The sequence below is a fragment of the Sylvia atricapilla genome, chromosome 1 (genome assembly GCF_009819655.1).
Source record: "Sylvia atricapilla isolate bSylAtr1 chromosome 1, bSylAtr1.pri, whole genome shotgun sequence".
Classification (NCBI taxonomy): Eukaryota; Metazoa; Chordata; class Aves; order Passeriformes; family Sylviidae; genus Sylvia; species Sylvia atricapilla.
In genome coordinates this window covers 5308008-5323389 of record NC_089140.1, presented here as the reverse complement: position 1 = coordinate 5323389, position 15382 = coordinate 5308008, and the positions used below count along the sequence as shown (strand labels likewise).

At 42.1% G+C, this 15382-nt stretch overlaps 1 protein-coding gene across 3 annotated transcripts in view; it reads right to left on the bottom strand.

The window, feature by feature from the left end:
* The window catches only part of LOC136358179 (sodium channel protein type 5 subunit alpha-like), a 176572-nt gene that overhangs the window by 104591 nt on the left and 56599 nt on the right, over positions 1-15382 (bottom strand). For 2 of the 3 annotated variants that reach the window (XM_066314104.1, XM_066314114.1), the window contains exons 8-9: positions 14099-14272; positions 2100-2232 (exon numbers count right to left, since the gene is read on the bottom strand). In XM_066314104.1, the coding sequence (XP_066170201.1) occupies positions 2100-2232; positions 14099-14272 (307 nt within the window). Of the gene's footprint in view, positions 1-2099; positions 2233-11267; positions 11670-14098; positions 14273-15382 lie in introns of all 3 variants that reach the window. The other variant, XM_066314122.1, reaches the window with a different exon arrangement.

Sequence of the window (15382 nt, the reverse complement as noted above, 5' to 3'; positions counted from 1 at the left end):
TCATTTCCCATGTAAATCTAGAATACATAGATATATATCCTTATTCTTGACAACATAAGCCCCTTTGAGTTCAGGTTGCTGCTAAAAGGCTTGGTTTCACCCTTTTCAGTCTCAGCCACATGTTATTTCTCTGTTTTTTTGCCAGCTTTTGTGCTCCTGGACCTTCTGGGTGAGCGGGTTCTGCTTCTTAATCCAGCTGAAAACCAATCATACAAAGTGTAGAAACACAGCAAGGGAAGGAGGAGGGTGTGACTGTCCTCTTTTGGCAGTGATGTGGCATTAAAATGGTTTAAGTCAATTAAGAATCCACATCCTTTCCCAGTAAATATGACCTTTGGAAAACACAAAATAGCTATTCATTTTTTTTAATATCTGCAAAAGAAAAAGTAAAATTTGCCTCTGGTTTTTTCTGCTACTGTTAAAAAGTGATCAGGAAAATACAACCAGCATTGTGTCAGAGATGTTTTTTCCCTTATTTTTAAATTTAAAAAGAAATAGGTCCTTTCTTGTCTGCAAGGCTTTGTAATGTCTGGAAAAAAACAGACAGTTGTTGACTACCCAAGAGCTGAGAGAAGAAACCAAATAAGTAAAGGGGAAGGGATTTCTGGTCTGGCTGTTTCAGAGTTTGGCACAAATCTTACAGCCATGAATATGGTGAAATCCTGTGATATATTTTATTCTGATCTGACATTCTTTCTTAACAAGTATTCCATTTCAGTGACTAATCAAAGTCTGGGAGTTAGGAAACCTTTGATAAGGATTTATTTTCTAGAGAATCATAGAACCATGTAGGTTGGAAAAGACCTCTGAGATCACTGATTCCAGCTGTTATCCCTTGACTGCCAAATGCACCACTAAACCACATTCCTGAGTGCCATGCCCTCTGAGTTATCCTAGCCTAGATGGCCTCTATTTCTGTGGCATAAAGGACCAGAAAAATACCATCAAAAAACAAGAAGTTCAACCCTTTTAGGCATTCTTAACACATTACAAGAAAGCAAGTCAGTCACAAAGTTAATTGCTAAAAGCCCACAGAAAACAAATAAAACCTTTACAGAGTACATTAAACACTGGAATACACCAAAACAATTATTTCCCTATTAAGAACACAGCTCTTTATTCATTCAAACACAAATATATCTGCTGGCCACAATACTGCTGAATATAACCATGGGGAGGGTAAAAAACTGGGGATGAGGAAAGATTTTGTGGTTTCACACTGGGCAATGTCCAGTTCCTGTCTGTAAGACATCTCTTAGATGAGTCCCTACCCATCAGTCACACAGAGAATCAGGCTGCAGGAGAATCCAGAGTTTCCCTTGCTGCTATGTTCTTGACTGACATCTCTCTGTGTACTGAGGTGTTACCTCCTCCCTCATCTCTGTTTGCAGTGTCCTAGGAGACACAAGAGAAGTGCAGGAAGCCCTTTCATGCTCCAAGTCAAAAGATTGTGGATGTGGGGGGTCTTCTCTGAGCCGTCTTGCTGTTGATAAATTTGCAAGAGGAACACTCAAAGTTCCTGCCTGTGGAAACTCAGAGGAGGAAAATCCTCCTGCAACTTGTGAGAAGAGCAATGGAAAGATTTGTTCAGAATTATTTGCGCGGTTGAAGAGGTCCTTTGAGCATCCTCAGATTTTGTGGTGGGACTCAAAACACGCACCAGGCTGTAATTGTGTCCCTGTTGTGAGAGACTTACAGACTTCAAGACTTTCCTCCCCCACAAATTGGATATTCTGTACGTGGCTGGTGACTGCACATGCCAGGCTTTCCATCAGCTCCAGAGAGGTGAGGTACCAGCACATGTACAGTGACCCAAAAGAAGGCTGCTGCTCTGCTGCTCTGCACTTCAGTGAGCCCTGTGTACACCTAACACCATGACAGCACAAAATCTTACACCTTACAGCTCCAATTCTGATTACAGGGCATTTTCTCTGGATTTTTACTAGTCCATGGGCGAGATAAGGGTTGTGTTGCCCCTGCTATAGGGATTGTAATGACTATCCTTGGTGCCTTCTTTCAAAATGACATCAGGGCATTTTGTGTCACTTTTTCCCCGCGGACGTGGCTTTAGGTTGGGGAACTGAGGAGACATCTCTTACCTTCCAGGGCACTGGTGATGATGCTGACAGCACTCACTGCCCTCTGCCTCTGAAAAGGCTCCTCTGAGTGGTCCACTGAGGGCCGGTGGGGCATTAAAAGCTGTTTCTTGCTTGCCTCGTCCGAGGGGGAGGTCTGTTTAAAGGAACGCACTGGATCAGCACAGTAAAACCATGGCAAACACTGGGTAGAAATTTCAAAACATCCTAAGCATTGATTTTGCCATCTGAAGAGTCTAAAGCTCACTGACTTCTGAGTTAAAGGCATTTTTAAAAATGGCACTCTGAGCAATTTTGGAGAATTTGTTTTGCCCTTCACCTTCATGCAAACTGTGGGTGAAAATACAGGAATGCTTACAATGCCAGAGGAATAGCAGTGCTGCTTTCCCATGCTCTTTGCTCACGAAAGAAGGCTTGCTTAATTACATTAATTAATCCATTATTTCTGAAATGTGTTAACTATTTAATTATACAGCTAGGAAAGAAAGAGGGCGTGGGTAACAGCTCCATTACAGACCTCTGATATCATACCAAGCAAACTGACTCCCCAACACATGTTTTCCCTTGTTCTGAAACACTGCCAAATCTCAGGAACATATTGTCATTGTGGTGATCTTTGGTGTTATGGATTCTGAAGCTCCATAATTAGGGGAGAGACTTAGCTTCTTTTCCTCAGGAAAAAAATAAAAAACCTAACCCTTGTTCTCATGTTTCTCAAGGAAAAGCATAAAAAAGAAATCCCAAAGAAATCAAATACCAGAAAAACAGAACTCCCAAACTGTCTTTGTTTAATGTCTCATTTTAAATTAGTTTTATGCTTTTTGTAGCCTTGGGTTTCTGAAGTCAGACAGAAATACAGTATAGCTGAAGACACATACTGCATGAAACACTTAATATTGTCAGCTCACAGGAGCAAGATGTTAAGGCTTTTATTATTACAAGCTCCCATTTCATATAGAGAACGAATCCCTCTCTGTTTACTCCTCCAGATCCCACACAGGTGGAAAGAAAAGTGGTTGAGGTGCAAGAACCTGAGAAAGCCAGATTCAGCATCATTGTCTGCCACAGACCTCCTGGTTGAGACCCTCAGTTTCCCAAAATAAATGTTTAACAGCCTCTGCCCTGGTCTTCAAGCAACCAGGCTGTGAGGTCTGAGACACTGTATAACAAGACAGGTGTAGACAGACGGATGCTGATGTCTCTTGTGTTATAGCCCAAGGAAATGGGAAATGAGAAGAAATCTCTACAAAGATGAGAAGCTCTGGTTTATTCAGACATCAGAGTAGCTGCTGTAGTCTCTCCATAGACAAATGGGCCACAGGAATTAGACTGAACCTTCTGGATCTTCTCATCACTTGGGTCTGATCAGCCCCTGGCCGCCTTGATCAGCACCTGGGGTGACACCTGAGATGTGCCAAAAGCAGCAGCTCCACAGCTCTGCTCTTTGTGCACAGGGTCCCTCCTCTTCACCATTTCTCTACCAAAAATGCTCTTCAAGAAAGGCAATTCCATGAGAAAAGCAAGGAAAAAAATGGAGCTGAAGCTCTACAAGCTGTCTTTCTGGACTGTGACCTCTTCAGGGCAGGGGATATCCTCAGCAAAGGGCAAAGATGTTTGGCCACTGGTTGACAATGAAAATTATAACCAGGATGATGGTCCCAGGTCACTTCAAGTACTGCAGTTAAAAATACCAATCACTGCAAGATTAGAGAAGAGTAAGGCCTTTGAAACTAAGCACTTAAAATATTAGGTGGTCCAGAAAAGCAGTAATGCTCCAAAATGGCCTTTTTTTCCCCCCTAAAACATCCTTTTCAAAAAAAGCCTCAACTGAATCAGCTCATTGTCCATTGAGTAACTGAGAAAGTCACCTCAAAAGGAAAGTTATGATCAGAAACTCTTCAAATAGAGTCGTACTTGTGCACAACAAGAAAACACTCTCTCCTTGGCTAAGGAGCCAGGGAATACCAGGAATGGTGTTTCAGATGCATTAGTTTGCTTGATTTCCTTCACCTCAAAAACATCCAATAAAAAACCCAATGAAGCAACAAATGTTTTATTAATGAAGAAAGCATCTACAAAATTGCATAATCATTCACAGCAGTTTGGAATACATAACAAATGCATGGTACCAAAAAGAAATAGCTAGACAGAGTGAAGAAAAACAGGAGGGAGACAAACTTTTAGGTAGATTATTAAAAAAAAAAGAAAAAAAGAACAAAAAAAAAAAAGGAAAAAAAAAAAAAAGAGAGAGAGAGAGAGAAGGAGGAAAAAAAACACAAGTTCACCTCTGTAAAATGAACCATAAAAAAACCATCAAATTTCAAATCTCGCTGGATTATTTCACTCTTTTTCAGCTCTAATATCTTCCCATCCTACCTGACCTAAAGCATAGGATGTACCAGCACCATGTCATCAGACAACCTCCTTCCCAAGAGTCCTTTATCTTAAAGCCACCTTTTACTCACAAGTGCAAAGAGGTAGAAAGCCAAAGGAAAAATATTCAGAAATTCATTCTTCCTATTTTTTTCTTAGAATTTATTTACCTAAACCAAAACCCTGCTAAACCAAGTCCCTGTTTCCTGCCAGCCCTCTGGCACCAGGCACACAGCAGAGGTTCATCCCTAGAGCCAGGACAGTGTGCAGCATGCAATGCCACTGGGCAAAGATCTGCCAACAGAGCAGTAAATCCATCATGTAGTCACTTTGTCACTTGCTAGGAAGATTTTTTCCAGGAAAGAAAGTTTCCATCCAGGTGAATCGCTTAAAATTATTAAAGCTGCTTAAGGAATTTAATGAGCTTTTGCCCTGTGTAAAGAATAGATATGTGTGGGTTTAGGTTTATATTATTATTATTTATTTTAGAATAGATAGCTGATAGTCACACAAGGAACTGGCAGCTTTTGCACTGTGAGACAGAAACAATTCCAGGAACTGGACAAGCAGGCAGCATAAAGGCTATTATCATCTCTGAGAGAACACACACAGGCACAGTTGCTCATTGTACTTATATTTCTATAGAAATTAAGCATAAAATAACAGCAGTCCCCATAGTTATGCAAGGAGTCTCCCTAGGATCCAAATGAGAAATCACAATGGAGTTAAACATAGGCACTTCCAGCAGGACAAGATTATTTGTGTTGCCCCTGACTGACTGGAAATGTTCCTCCTTTGGATTAGTTAAATTCTATAGAGACAAAAATACTATTCAGTAATTTACATGTAAATGAAGATGCATAACAGAGATATTTTCTTCTCACTGCCTACAGTTTTGAACTATGTCAAAATGATTATGTGAAGATGGGCTTAAACACTGCTATGCTACTGCATTTTTAAAGACCATTTTTGGGAACCAGGACAGGTGTAATTTTCTTTGTACACTGCAAAATTTTTCAAGCAGAAAAAGAGGTGGGCAGGACTCACCATGAGCAATGGACCCAGTAAGGCACCGGCACAAATCTTTAATGAAATTGGAGGTGGCCATAATAGAGCACATCATTAAAAAGAAACCACTTAATTTTGGGGACACTTGACTATTTAAAGAGTGCACCTTAAACTAAAGCAGTTTGAAATATTTGTACCAAATCTGAGTGATTTACACTTCGGCTGTACAAGAGCAAAGTTTGAAATGAGCAGAAACCAGAGCTGTGGTGACAACTCTCTTTGTGACAGCATCAGAGGACTGTGTAGCTTTTATCCACATAACTTATTGGCAGATTTTTGGATGACTTATTCTGTTGACCTTTATTTCTGAACATGGAAACTGCTAACACTTTCCCTTTTCACCAGTCCTGTGGCAAAGCAAGAAATGAAAGAGAGAAATTTTACCTCAGGGTGGTTTTAGGATCAACATGAAAACCTCAAACTAATGTGGTCAGCAAAAGCCTTTATGCTTAGCCGAAACAAAAAGGAAGGCCTTTTTTGTTTGTTTGTTTTTCTTTTTAAAATAATATCACAACAGTTAATATAATCTAAAGATAAATTTCTAAGTCTTTATTTCAGTCCCTTGATAAACAGCTTGGCCTCTCAAGGGCTCACTCTCCAGGTATTTTGCCTCCTGCCAATCTAGCAATGCTCAGCAATTCAAATTTCCTAGAAGAGGAAACAAAAGTGTGACCAAGAAGAAAGGCAGGAAAGGTTGGTTATGTGTGCAGGAGGATGTTCCCAGGTCACTGCAGCCTCGTTGCCCATCCCAAAACCACATCACAGCCCTGCTCCTGGTCTGATGGGAAGCTCTGGTGAGGAGGTGCCCCAGGGAAAGCAGAGCAGTGGGATCACCAGCTAACAGCCAGTGCCCACTTGGAAAGCATCACTCTTTCAGTCCTGCATCCATTCCTCTTGCACTTCCAACCTCTGGAGCAAATGTAAAGTCAGGTTAAATTAAAAATCTTGTGATTTCCCTCCACTGTTACAGGAAAGGCTCCAGTTGAATTTAGGAGGCAAGAAGGGATGTTGTTTTGTGTGTTCCTTAACCTTTACCTGTTCCTGAGGTGAGATCTCACTCAGCCTCATCAGAATCCATGGATAAACTGAACTCCAGGTAAGAGCTCATTAACTAAATCAGATTCTGCTCAAGCATACCAATACCTTGTGAAGGGAGGTGTTATTCTAACCTCTTAACTAAGAAACACCAAGACACAACAGAGCAATGCAAAGCCACAAATAAATAGTGCAGGAAGGTGCAGAACCTTTAGGTTGTAGTGTGCCCTGAAGTTACTTACATAACATATAGACTTTCCCTAAACAAGACAAAAGGAGTGTAAAAATGTATCATTTTTCAAAACTCTCAGTTCAGGTCAAGACAAAAAACAATGAGGACTTCTAGCATAGTCACCAGGTCCTACTTATGTCTTATTTACACTGTGGCAAGTTGATAAAATCAGCAGCTGCACCACTTGATGAAAGCTGGTGGGAGAATAGGACAGTCCTGACTGAATCCTCTACATTTCCACAAGAGTGACCAGGACTTGCCATGGGTTTCCTGGAAGAAGCTCCCTGCACCCCTCCACACCTGACCATCTCTTGCTTGTCCCCTCCAGGTGATGACTGCTGGACCCAGACTCGATTTTGTGAAGGGTCTTTTCAGACCACACTTTAATGTCACACTAATTTGCTTTTCCTATCACCTCTGCAGGCTCTCTGGCTGGAACCCTCTCTGCAGTGAACCCTCTGTGCAGCTCCCCACAATGCTGCCCCTGCTCCTTGTGGGAACTCTTGTGGCATGGGTGATGCCTTAGGGAGGATGACCTGAAACAGAGATTGGACAGAGCTAGAGAATAAAGTAGGTATTTATTGAAAAGGCCTTTCAATAGGGCCTGACCAGGGCTACACCCAACGTGGACTTAGAATGGTCACAAAATGGCTCACCAGTCATGAGATCTTAGATTTTTATAAGTTTTGGTCCATTTGCATATTGAGGTTTAATTGTCCAATTACAGCTCCAGGTTGTGAGGTCTCATCCTTCTTGTTCCTCCCTTCAGTCCACCCTAGTTTGTATTTTTAGCCCTGAAAGTTGTCCTTGGTCTTCAGCAGGAAAAGGATTTGTTTTGTCTGCCTGCTCTGTGAGGAGAGCTTACTAACACTTTACATGAGGCTCAGAACTGCACCCCTGGGCAGCACAGAATCTGAAAAACATGAAAGCTGAAACTTTAAGCATCATTTCTCCCCTTTAGATGCTTGACTTTGTCGAGTCTCCATCCTAAATATCTACTCTTAATAGATATTCCGTAACAAATAAGTATCTAACCATAGTAAACAGCCAACAATAATAAGGCATCATGGGGACACCCATGGGTGTAGCAGAGTGTGCAGAGATGCACGGGCTCCCTGCAGAGGGTAGGATGTCCTCCTTTTGCTCAGGCTGTGCACTGAAGCCCCTGGGAACTTTGAGGACTACTTTGCTGCAGATGAGTTCATGGGCAGGTGCTGACCATGGCCAGCAAACCTGATGGGCTGCCCCACCTTGTGAGACTGATGGGCTCTAGCACCATCCACTGAGATGGTGCTAAAATCCTCCCTTTTCCCTCAGCTGCATTTAGGAATTAGGGAGAGGAGATGGACAGTGCAAACACACTTGGTTTCTCATGGAAACCCACTCATCCATTCGTGCCAAGAATCCAAGGCCATCTGCGAAGCATTTGAAACCAGCTTTTTTATCTTACATGCTTTTCTGCAGCCAAGTGCCAGAATGTCACTCCTCTGAGTCACCAGCCTGAATAGTGGGATAACCTGCTGCAGCCACTTCTCTCTTGGGAGAGGGCAGCTGAACTGCACAGATGTTTTCATTTCAGCTCATTCCCATGGGCAAATGTCCCTTGGCTGGGACAGGGGGTAGCAGCTGTGATGACACAAAGGCATGGAAGTTTTCATTGTGGTCCCAGCCCAACTTAGTCTGGGGTAAACTGTTCAGGGTGAATATTGCTAAAGCTGATCAAGCTGAAATGCTCAAAAGTGAATAATGACTGTGATTTCCTGTAGAAACCTGAGGAGGATCCACTTTGGAATCATTTGTGGTAACTATAGGCTAGGTCACTATTTGTGACTGAAGGGCTACAGGTTGAAAATGCAAAACCAGATCTTCTTTGATGTTTGCTCTGTCTTTTAAATCAGAAGTGCTCCTCCAAGCTTTCCCCAAATCAGAATTCAGTGATCTCCTTGCTTAGTAGCAGTCTGATGAGCCTGTGTTATGTTCATCTGATACTACTCAGCATCACAGAGTGACATAAAAAAGTGCATCTTCAAAAATCTAATGCTGTAAATTGTGGGTTTTTTCAGCTCCATCTACCCAGGTGTTCTATTTGCATGAGCGAAGCCACAGTTACACCTTGGGAAGCTGCAAGTCAGGGCTTAAGCCATGGTACAGTGATATATTTTCATGGACTGGCCCTTCATTTCTTGCTCATGAAAGACACAACAGATAGCCCAAGTGGCTCCTTTTCCACCACGGGCTCACACTTGTCCAAAACAAACAACAGCAGCAGGGTCAGTGAGGTTAATGAGGTAACTGCAACATCTTCCTTTGACCTTCCCCAAACGTATTAAGAGATTGTAAAAAGAAACTAGGGCTGCTAACAAAGAAAAAAAAAAAACCTACAATTTTTAACATGAGAAAAGGTGAAAATCATCAAGTCCAAAGCCAAGAAACATGCTGATTTATCTCCAAGCACGCTGAGGGGTCAGATTTGCTATTTCCTTCTGCCTGAGCTACAGCTGAGGCTGCACGTTTGTGCCCGGCGCTTACGACTCCTGTAGAGAATACATCTGTACAGCAATGGGCCCCTTGCCAATTAGCTTTTAACTGCAGCTCACATTTTCTGGATAGATTAGATACCAAACCTGTTTTGCAGAAGACACAACATCCCTCACATTGCATCACTGGATGAGCATCTGGTACTGTAGTGCCTGGGTGTTATTTCCTAGATGTCCAGGGAACCGCCAAGTGAGCTCACCCACCCCGGCCATCCAATTTTCAACATCCATTTTTTTTTCAAAAGGCAGGAAGCTGACAAATGAAAGTAAATGCCAGCAGAGCTCAGAGCCTCCCTGTCACCTCAGGACCCAATCCTGTAAAATACCAATATTTTCTGTGAAAGGTTGAGTGCTCTTGTGCTTTGCTAAGCTTTTTCTGACAGCTAGGACAGCCTCAGCAGCCTGCAGAGCTGCTTTCCTTACAGAGAAAAAAGGGGACATCCCCTACTCATCTACTGAGGTCTTCTGACTTTGGTTCAGAATATTTTTTTTAACATGCACAAATTTTCTTCCCCAGCTCCTTTAAAACACACCTTCTTTAATTTTTTTTTTTTCACAAAGCTAAATCAAATAAAACTTCCCTATCTACAAACAGCATTTCTCTTGCCCAGTTGTTTACAGAATTGTCTCAGGATTGGTCATCCTTGTCCACAGAGAGTAAAAGTGGGATTACCAAAGTCCTAAATGAAGGAAGATGTGAACATCCCAAAAAGCAGCAACAATCTCAAAACTGTCAATGAAACAGATAATTCTCACACCAACCAGTTTCCCACATGCAGCACGGCCCCTTTGCTCATGGGTGGTGTGAGAGTCTATTTGCAGCACTACAGGGAATGCCCAGATAGGTGAGGAAAAAAATTCAGCCCAAACCCTGAAAGGAATGAAGCTGCTTGGCTCTAGAGAAAAAAACTCCTTCTCAATTTACTGATAATCTGACACCACAGCTGGGATCCATCTCACTCACCTTTCCCTTTAGGAGATACCTTGGCTAATACATGTTATAATCACATTTGGTTTTTTTCCCCTACCAATGTAACCTGGTTTTGGCACCTTGTTACTCTGAGTGGGCTTTATCTCACATAACTTAAGATTTGTGGTTAAACTAAACAGAAAGAGGCACTTCCAAGGACAGAGATTATTCTGATCCATTTTTGATCCTTAAAATTCAATAAATCCTGCCCACACTGACTGTAGTAATGACCTCCATCATTTTCAAGACTATTGGGAGTGATGAGCTTCAATGCAGATTATCTATACAAAAAAAGTTGGATTTCCAGTATCTCAAACTAGCAATCTGTCCAGATTGCTCTGCCTGGACAGGTCTGTTTTTATTTCCAAAAACACCCTTTCATGGTGTTGCTCTGCAACAAAGATGCTGGCAATCTGCAAAAGGGCTGAAATCTGTGTATCATCTGTTCACATTTCCTGGGTTTTATTTGAACTAGGTGCTAAACCCTTCTGGGAGCTACTTGTGGACTGGAGGAACAGCCCTCCTCAAGTAGTCCAAGAGAAGACCAGAGGCCAGATGCAAACAGCAAGAGGAAACACAGCCTCAAGATGGCAAGACTCACTGAATCATTTAAAAAACATCATCTTCTATCCACCAGACAATGTTAGGTATTCAAAAGTCAAAAGAAATCAAGTTTAAAAAGAAAAGAAAGTCTGTGTCAAACTCAAGATTTAGGTATTTGCTTCCTGACAGCTCTGAAGAGAAAGTCCCACCAGAAGGCATGAACCTCCCTGATGAGCCAACCAGGCACACATTTCTCTGTGAATTAACTCATTGTCTTCCCACCCTGCCTGGAATGGTGGGTCTGCGTTTCTCACTGTAGGCTCCACACGGCGTAAACAAATCACAGCAATCTCCAACAACATTCAGAAGGAAACGAGAGTGCGAATCACATACAAAAGTTATAAAGTACTCACCAGGTCGCCTGTCCCAGGCTTTTCCATAATAACTGGGGGGAGCAGTAACCCTGCAGGAGAAGTAGGGTCTGGGTTGAGTGCCCCGGTGCCTCCTCCTATCAGGGAAACCACACCATTGCAATCCACTGAGCTGTTCCTTTTGCCCGTCTGGGTGTAGTTGGGAGTAGTAGGGTGAGAACTATGGCTCACTTGACTTTGCACGCTTGGACGCCTCCCAGATCTTGGAATTAAGAGAGAGCCCCGGTGGCTTTCATTTTCCCCAGCGATGCTGATCTCATCATCGGCAAAATCTGTCTCGGAGCAAGTGTCTCTGCCACGGAGTCGGAAACTGAAAACGCTTCCGTGGCTGGTTCTGCGCTTCACCAAGTTTGCACTGGGACCATAACTAATGCCAAGGAGAGTCTGGAAACCCCCAGAAAGGAAAAAGGGGAAAGAGAAACAACATTTTGCAAACACGTTTTCAGGAGCGAGGAAGTTCTTGGGGGAGAGCAGCAAGTTCCATTTTAAATCAAGCGCTTCGGAGGAAGAGAGACTTAATTACAGGTATTCAGACTCGGCAAAGTTAAGAGGTTGGACAGTCATTCCTAGCCTCCAGGTATTTGTCTAACACTTGACAATTAAGGATGTACTGAAATAGAAAGGGTCAAGGTGGCATTCAGCTCACAGTGTGATACTTCCTTTGCTTCTACTCTCCCCCCATGGGACAAGTGCCAGAGGACCTGGGAAGGCAGCACAAGGAGTGGAAGACAGGAGCAGGGAAGGGGATCCAGCTCCAATCTACTGCATTATCACACATCTCCGTAACAGCTAGGGAAGGAACAGTGCAGTGGGAGAAGAATAGATAAAGAAATAGGGCAGGAAATGAACTGCAGGGAAAATGAGAAGAAGAGGGAAGAAGAAGAAGCAGAATACGACGGAAGAAGGTGATAAAAGAAAAAGGGGAAAAAAAAAACCAAAAACAAACCAAGAGCAAGAAGAGGGATATGGTTTATTAGTTTGTAAAATGATTATCTCAGTGCACATGGCTGCTTAAGGGCTAGGTAACCTCAGTACACAGCAGTCTCCCTCGCTCAAATATCAGCCTTGACGATCCACTCTGACGTCAGTTAGTGAGACTGCAATTCTGCCAGAGCATCAGCAAGATGTAGCCAAGGACTAAACACACCTAAAATCCGGCAGAGTAAAAAGGATCTTCTGAAAACGTGTGAGGAATTCAAGTCTATCCCTTTCTCTTCTCTCTAAAGAGGAAATTACTGGAGTAAGAGCATTTAGGCAGAACATGTTTTTGAATTTATGCCCGCACAGAATTTCCAACTTCTTCAGAGAAAAGTGAGCCAAGTATCTGTGAAGAGAGGTCAGACTGCCACAGCACCCACAAAGCAGACAAATCAAATGAAGCCTGATTTCATTCTATGCTGTAGCTTACACCACTGAGTTATGTAACGATGCTATTTAGTAATACTGGTACATGTAGTAGTACAAAACCCAGGCTCTTTCTAACTAAAAACAACCCATTTGGATTGCTACCAAATTTCAGCTGGTCAAAAATCCATGCCTGGCTTTCCATGGCACAGTCATTGAGACTGATTTCTGATGGCAACACACTTCCAGCTGCTCAGATAGCATCTGAATGATGACTCAGCCTTATTCCCTCTAACTATGCCAGACACAGCCTTGCAGAGAAGATTTACTATAAGCTTTGAAATGTGTCCCTCATGCTCCTCATGCATATGACATCCAGGGGCAAAAAGTGAAAACAAGGAATATTAATCTGAGAAACAAACTGGAAATGCACAGCTCCAACCCATGGTGCTTCTGGCACGTGGTGTCCTGAAACCCATCCAGAATGAAGCTACAGAGCAATTCTGGGTTTAGAAAAGGTGCAATTTGTCACATGACCCTCTCCACCAATGAGACAACAACAGAAACTATTGGATTAAAAAATGCACTGCATCTACAGAAATCCAGCTCTGGGTAAATTTTATGAGCTGGGGAGACATTAATTGGTCACATTTACTTACACCACTTACATGTTTTCTGTGAGCTTTTTATGGCTGCCAAGTATCCCTAAATTCACTGACAACAAAACAGAAAAGGACTTAGCCCATTATATGGCTATTCAAAACAACAAAACAAACTGATTTAAACTTTGCCCTCAGTAAAACAAAGACAAAATATCTGGAGCTATTTATGATCCCTTGATACATACAGCATGGGCAGATTCATATTCATGCATGTCAGGAACATTTACATAAAACCTTATTTAATAACACTGTCACTCTGTTTTTCTTCCCTGCAATAGAAAGTAGAAACAAGTGCCACAAAGTTTTGACTTGGAGGCAACTAGCAAAAGAATATAAAAATGTTAATAATGTCTTTGTATAATATTTAAAAAGCCCTCAGAGACAAGTTGCGTCCTATTCTCCTCCTCTCTTTTATTTTTAAGCTTTGTAGGCTTCCACTAAGATTTTTCTTTTTATCTCTAGTAGGGATATGATAGATATAATCAGATGAATGAAAGAAAATAAACCAGACTGAGGGTAATCTTGAAGCAAAAACAAAACAAAAAAAAAAAAAGGTAAAAAGTTTGAAAAAAACAGGTTTGTAAAAATGTTTAATGGGCATTTAAATTAATTTAAAAAACAAAGTGGTAATATGTTTCCTTCCACTGTTCTAGCACAGACTGCATGCTGTATCTGCTGTGTTAATATCAGTTATGACATTAAATAACTGTTTCTTCTGAAAGTTTCAGTTTTAATTGCCTCGTTCAGAGCCTGGCCTGTCCAGGAAGGTACAGAGTGGAACAAGTGATGTTTCAGACCATGACTTACCATCCTCCTTTGACCATCATCATAGTCACACTTGGGATTCCTTTGGTCTTCCCCATACTCATCTGCCCCCAAAGATTTCTTTTTCTTTCTCTTATTTCTTCTTTCTTTCGCACTTTTAGGTGACAATTCCAATGAGCTGAGTGACATTGAATCAATTCCTTTAGTGGCTAGTGCCTAAATCAGAAGATTGCAGAAGGTACAAACATTGTTATTCAGGATTTCAGTGAAAACTCCGACTGCTCAGAAATTACTTTTCATTTTAAATTTTAACATCATATAGAAAGATGTTAAAAATTTCAGGAGATAAGTAATCATAAAACTTAGGAATGGCTGCATAAAAGGATGGTTTTTATGTGGCGTTCCCACACAAGGCTGTTTGACATATCATGAAGGAACAGCCTGTGTGCACACATCTCTAGACTAACACTTCTGGTGCCAGGCAAAGAAAAATCTCAAGCTGAGGAATCTCGGATTTAAGTTCCCCTGTGCAAGGTTTTTATCTTCTTTTCTTTGTGTCAGAGCTGGGATTAATACATGGGAGTCACAGTTTCGTGTTACTACTCAGTGTTTATTAATTCTTATCTATACTACAGCCTCACAAGCTGTGAGCTCTAAGTAGCAAGGTAGAAAATGGAGGTGTCTCTAACTCTTTCCAAGGTTATTTAGGCATAAACTATCCAATAACGAGACGACACCTATATTATTTATACTTTTAACCCAATAATTGACCACACGAGGTCTGCAATGGGGACCATTTTCACCCACTTAGGAAAAAAACGACCTGAAAGCAAGAATAAGAAGGTCAAGAAGGAGGACTTAGACAACGCCCTAAATCCTCCGTATTGCCCCATATATATCACTATATACTAAAACTCCAAATTCTAAGTTTTTCCCCCTGTGAGATCACACAATTCTATTCAAACCACACACCCACAACCCCTGTGCTATCACACAATCTCAGAAGGCTGTTCCACGGCCTCAAGTCAAATGCAGTGCCTGCCTGAAGGTCAGTGCCCTTCAACACAGAAAGCCCCAAACCCTCAGCTTCCAGAATTCCAACACCCCTGGACTTCAGCCCCTTGAAGGGTGGGACAGGAGGGCAGCCCAGCTGGGATTTTCCCTCCCCTGGCACAGAGGGATGCTAGGAACAGCAGGCAGCTCAGCTGGCACGTTTCTGTAAACACTTATCCCGAGCAGCAGCGCAGGCAGCTGCCATCAGAGATGCAAAGAAAGAACCATGGGCTTAACTAGAGATAAAGTGGCCTTTGCTGTGTGCTTCCATGC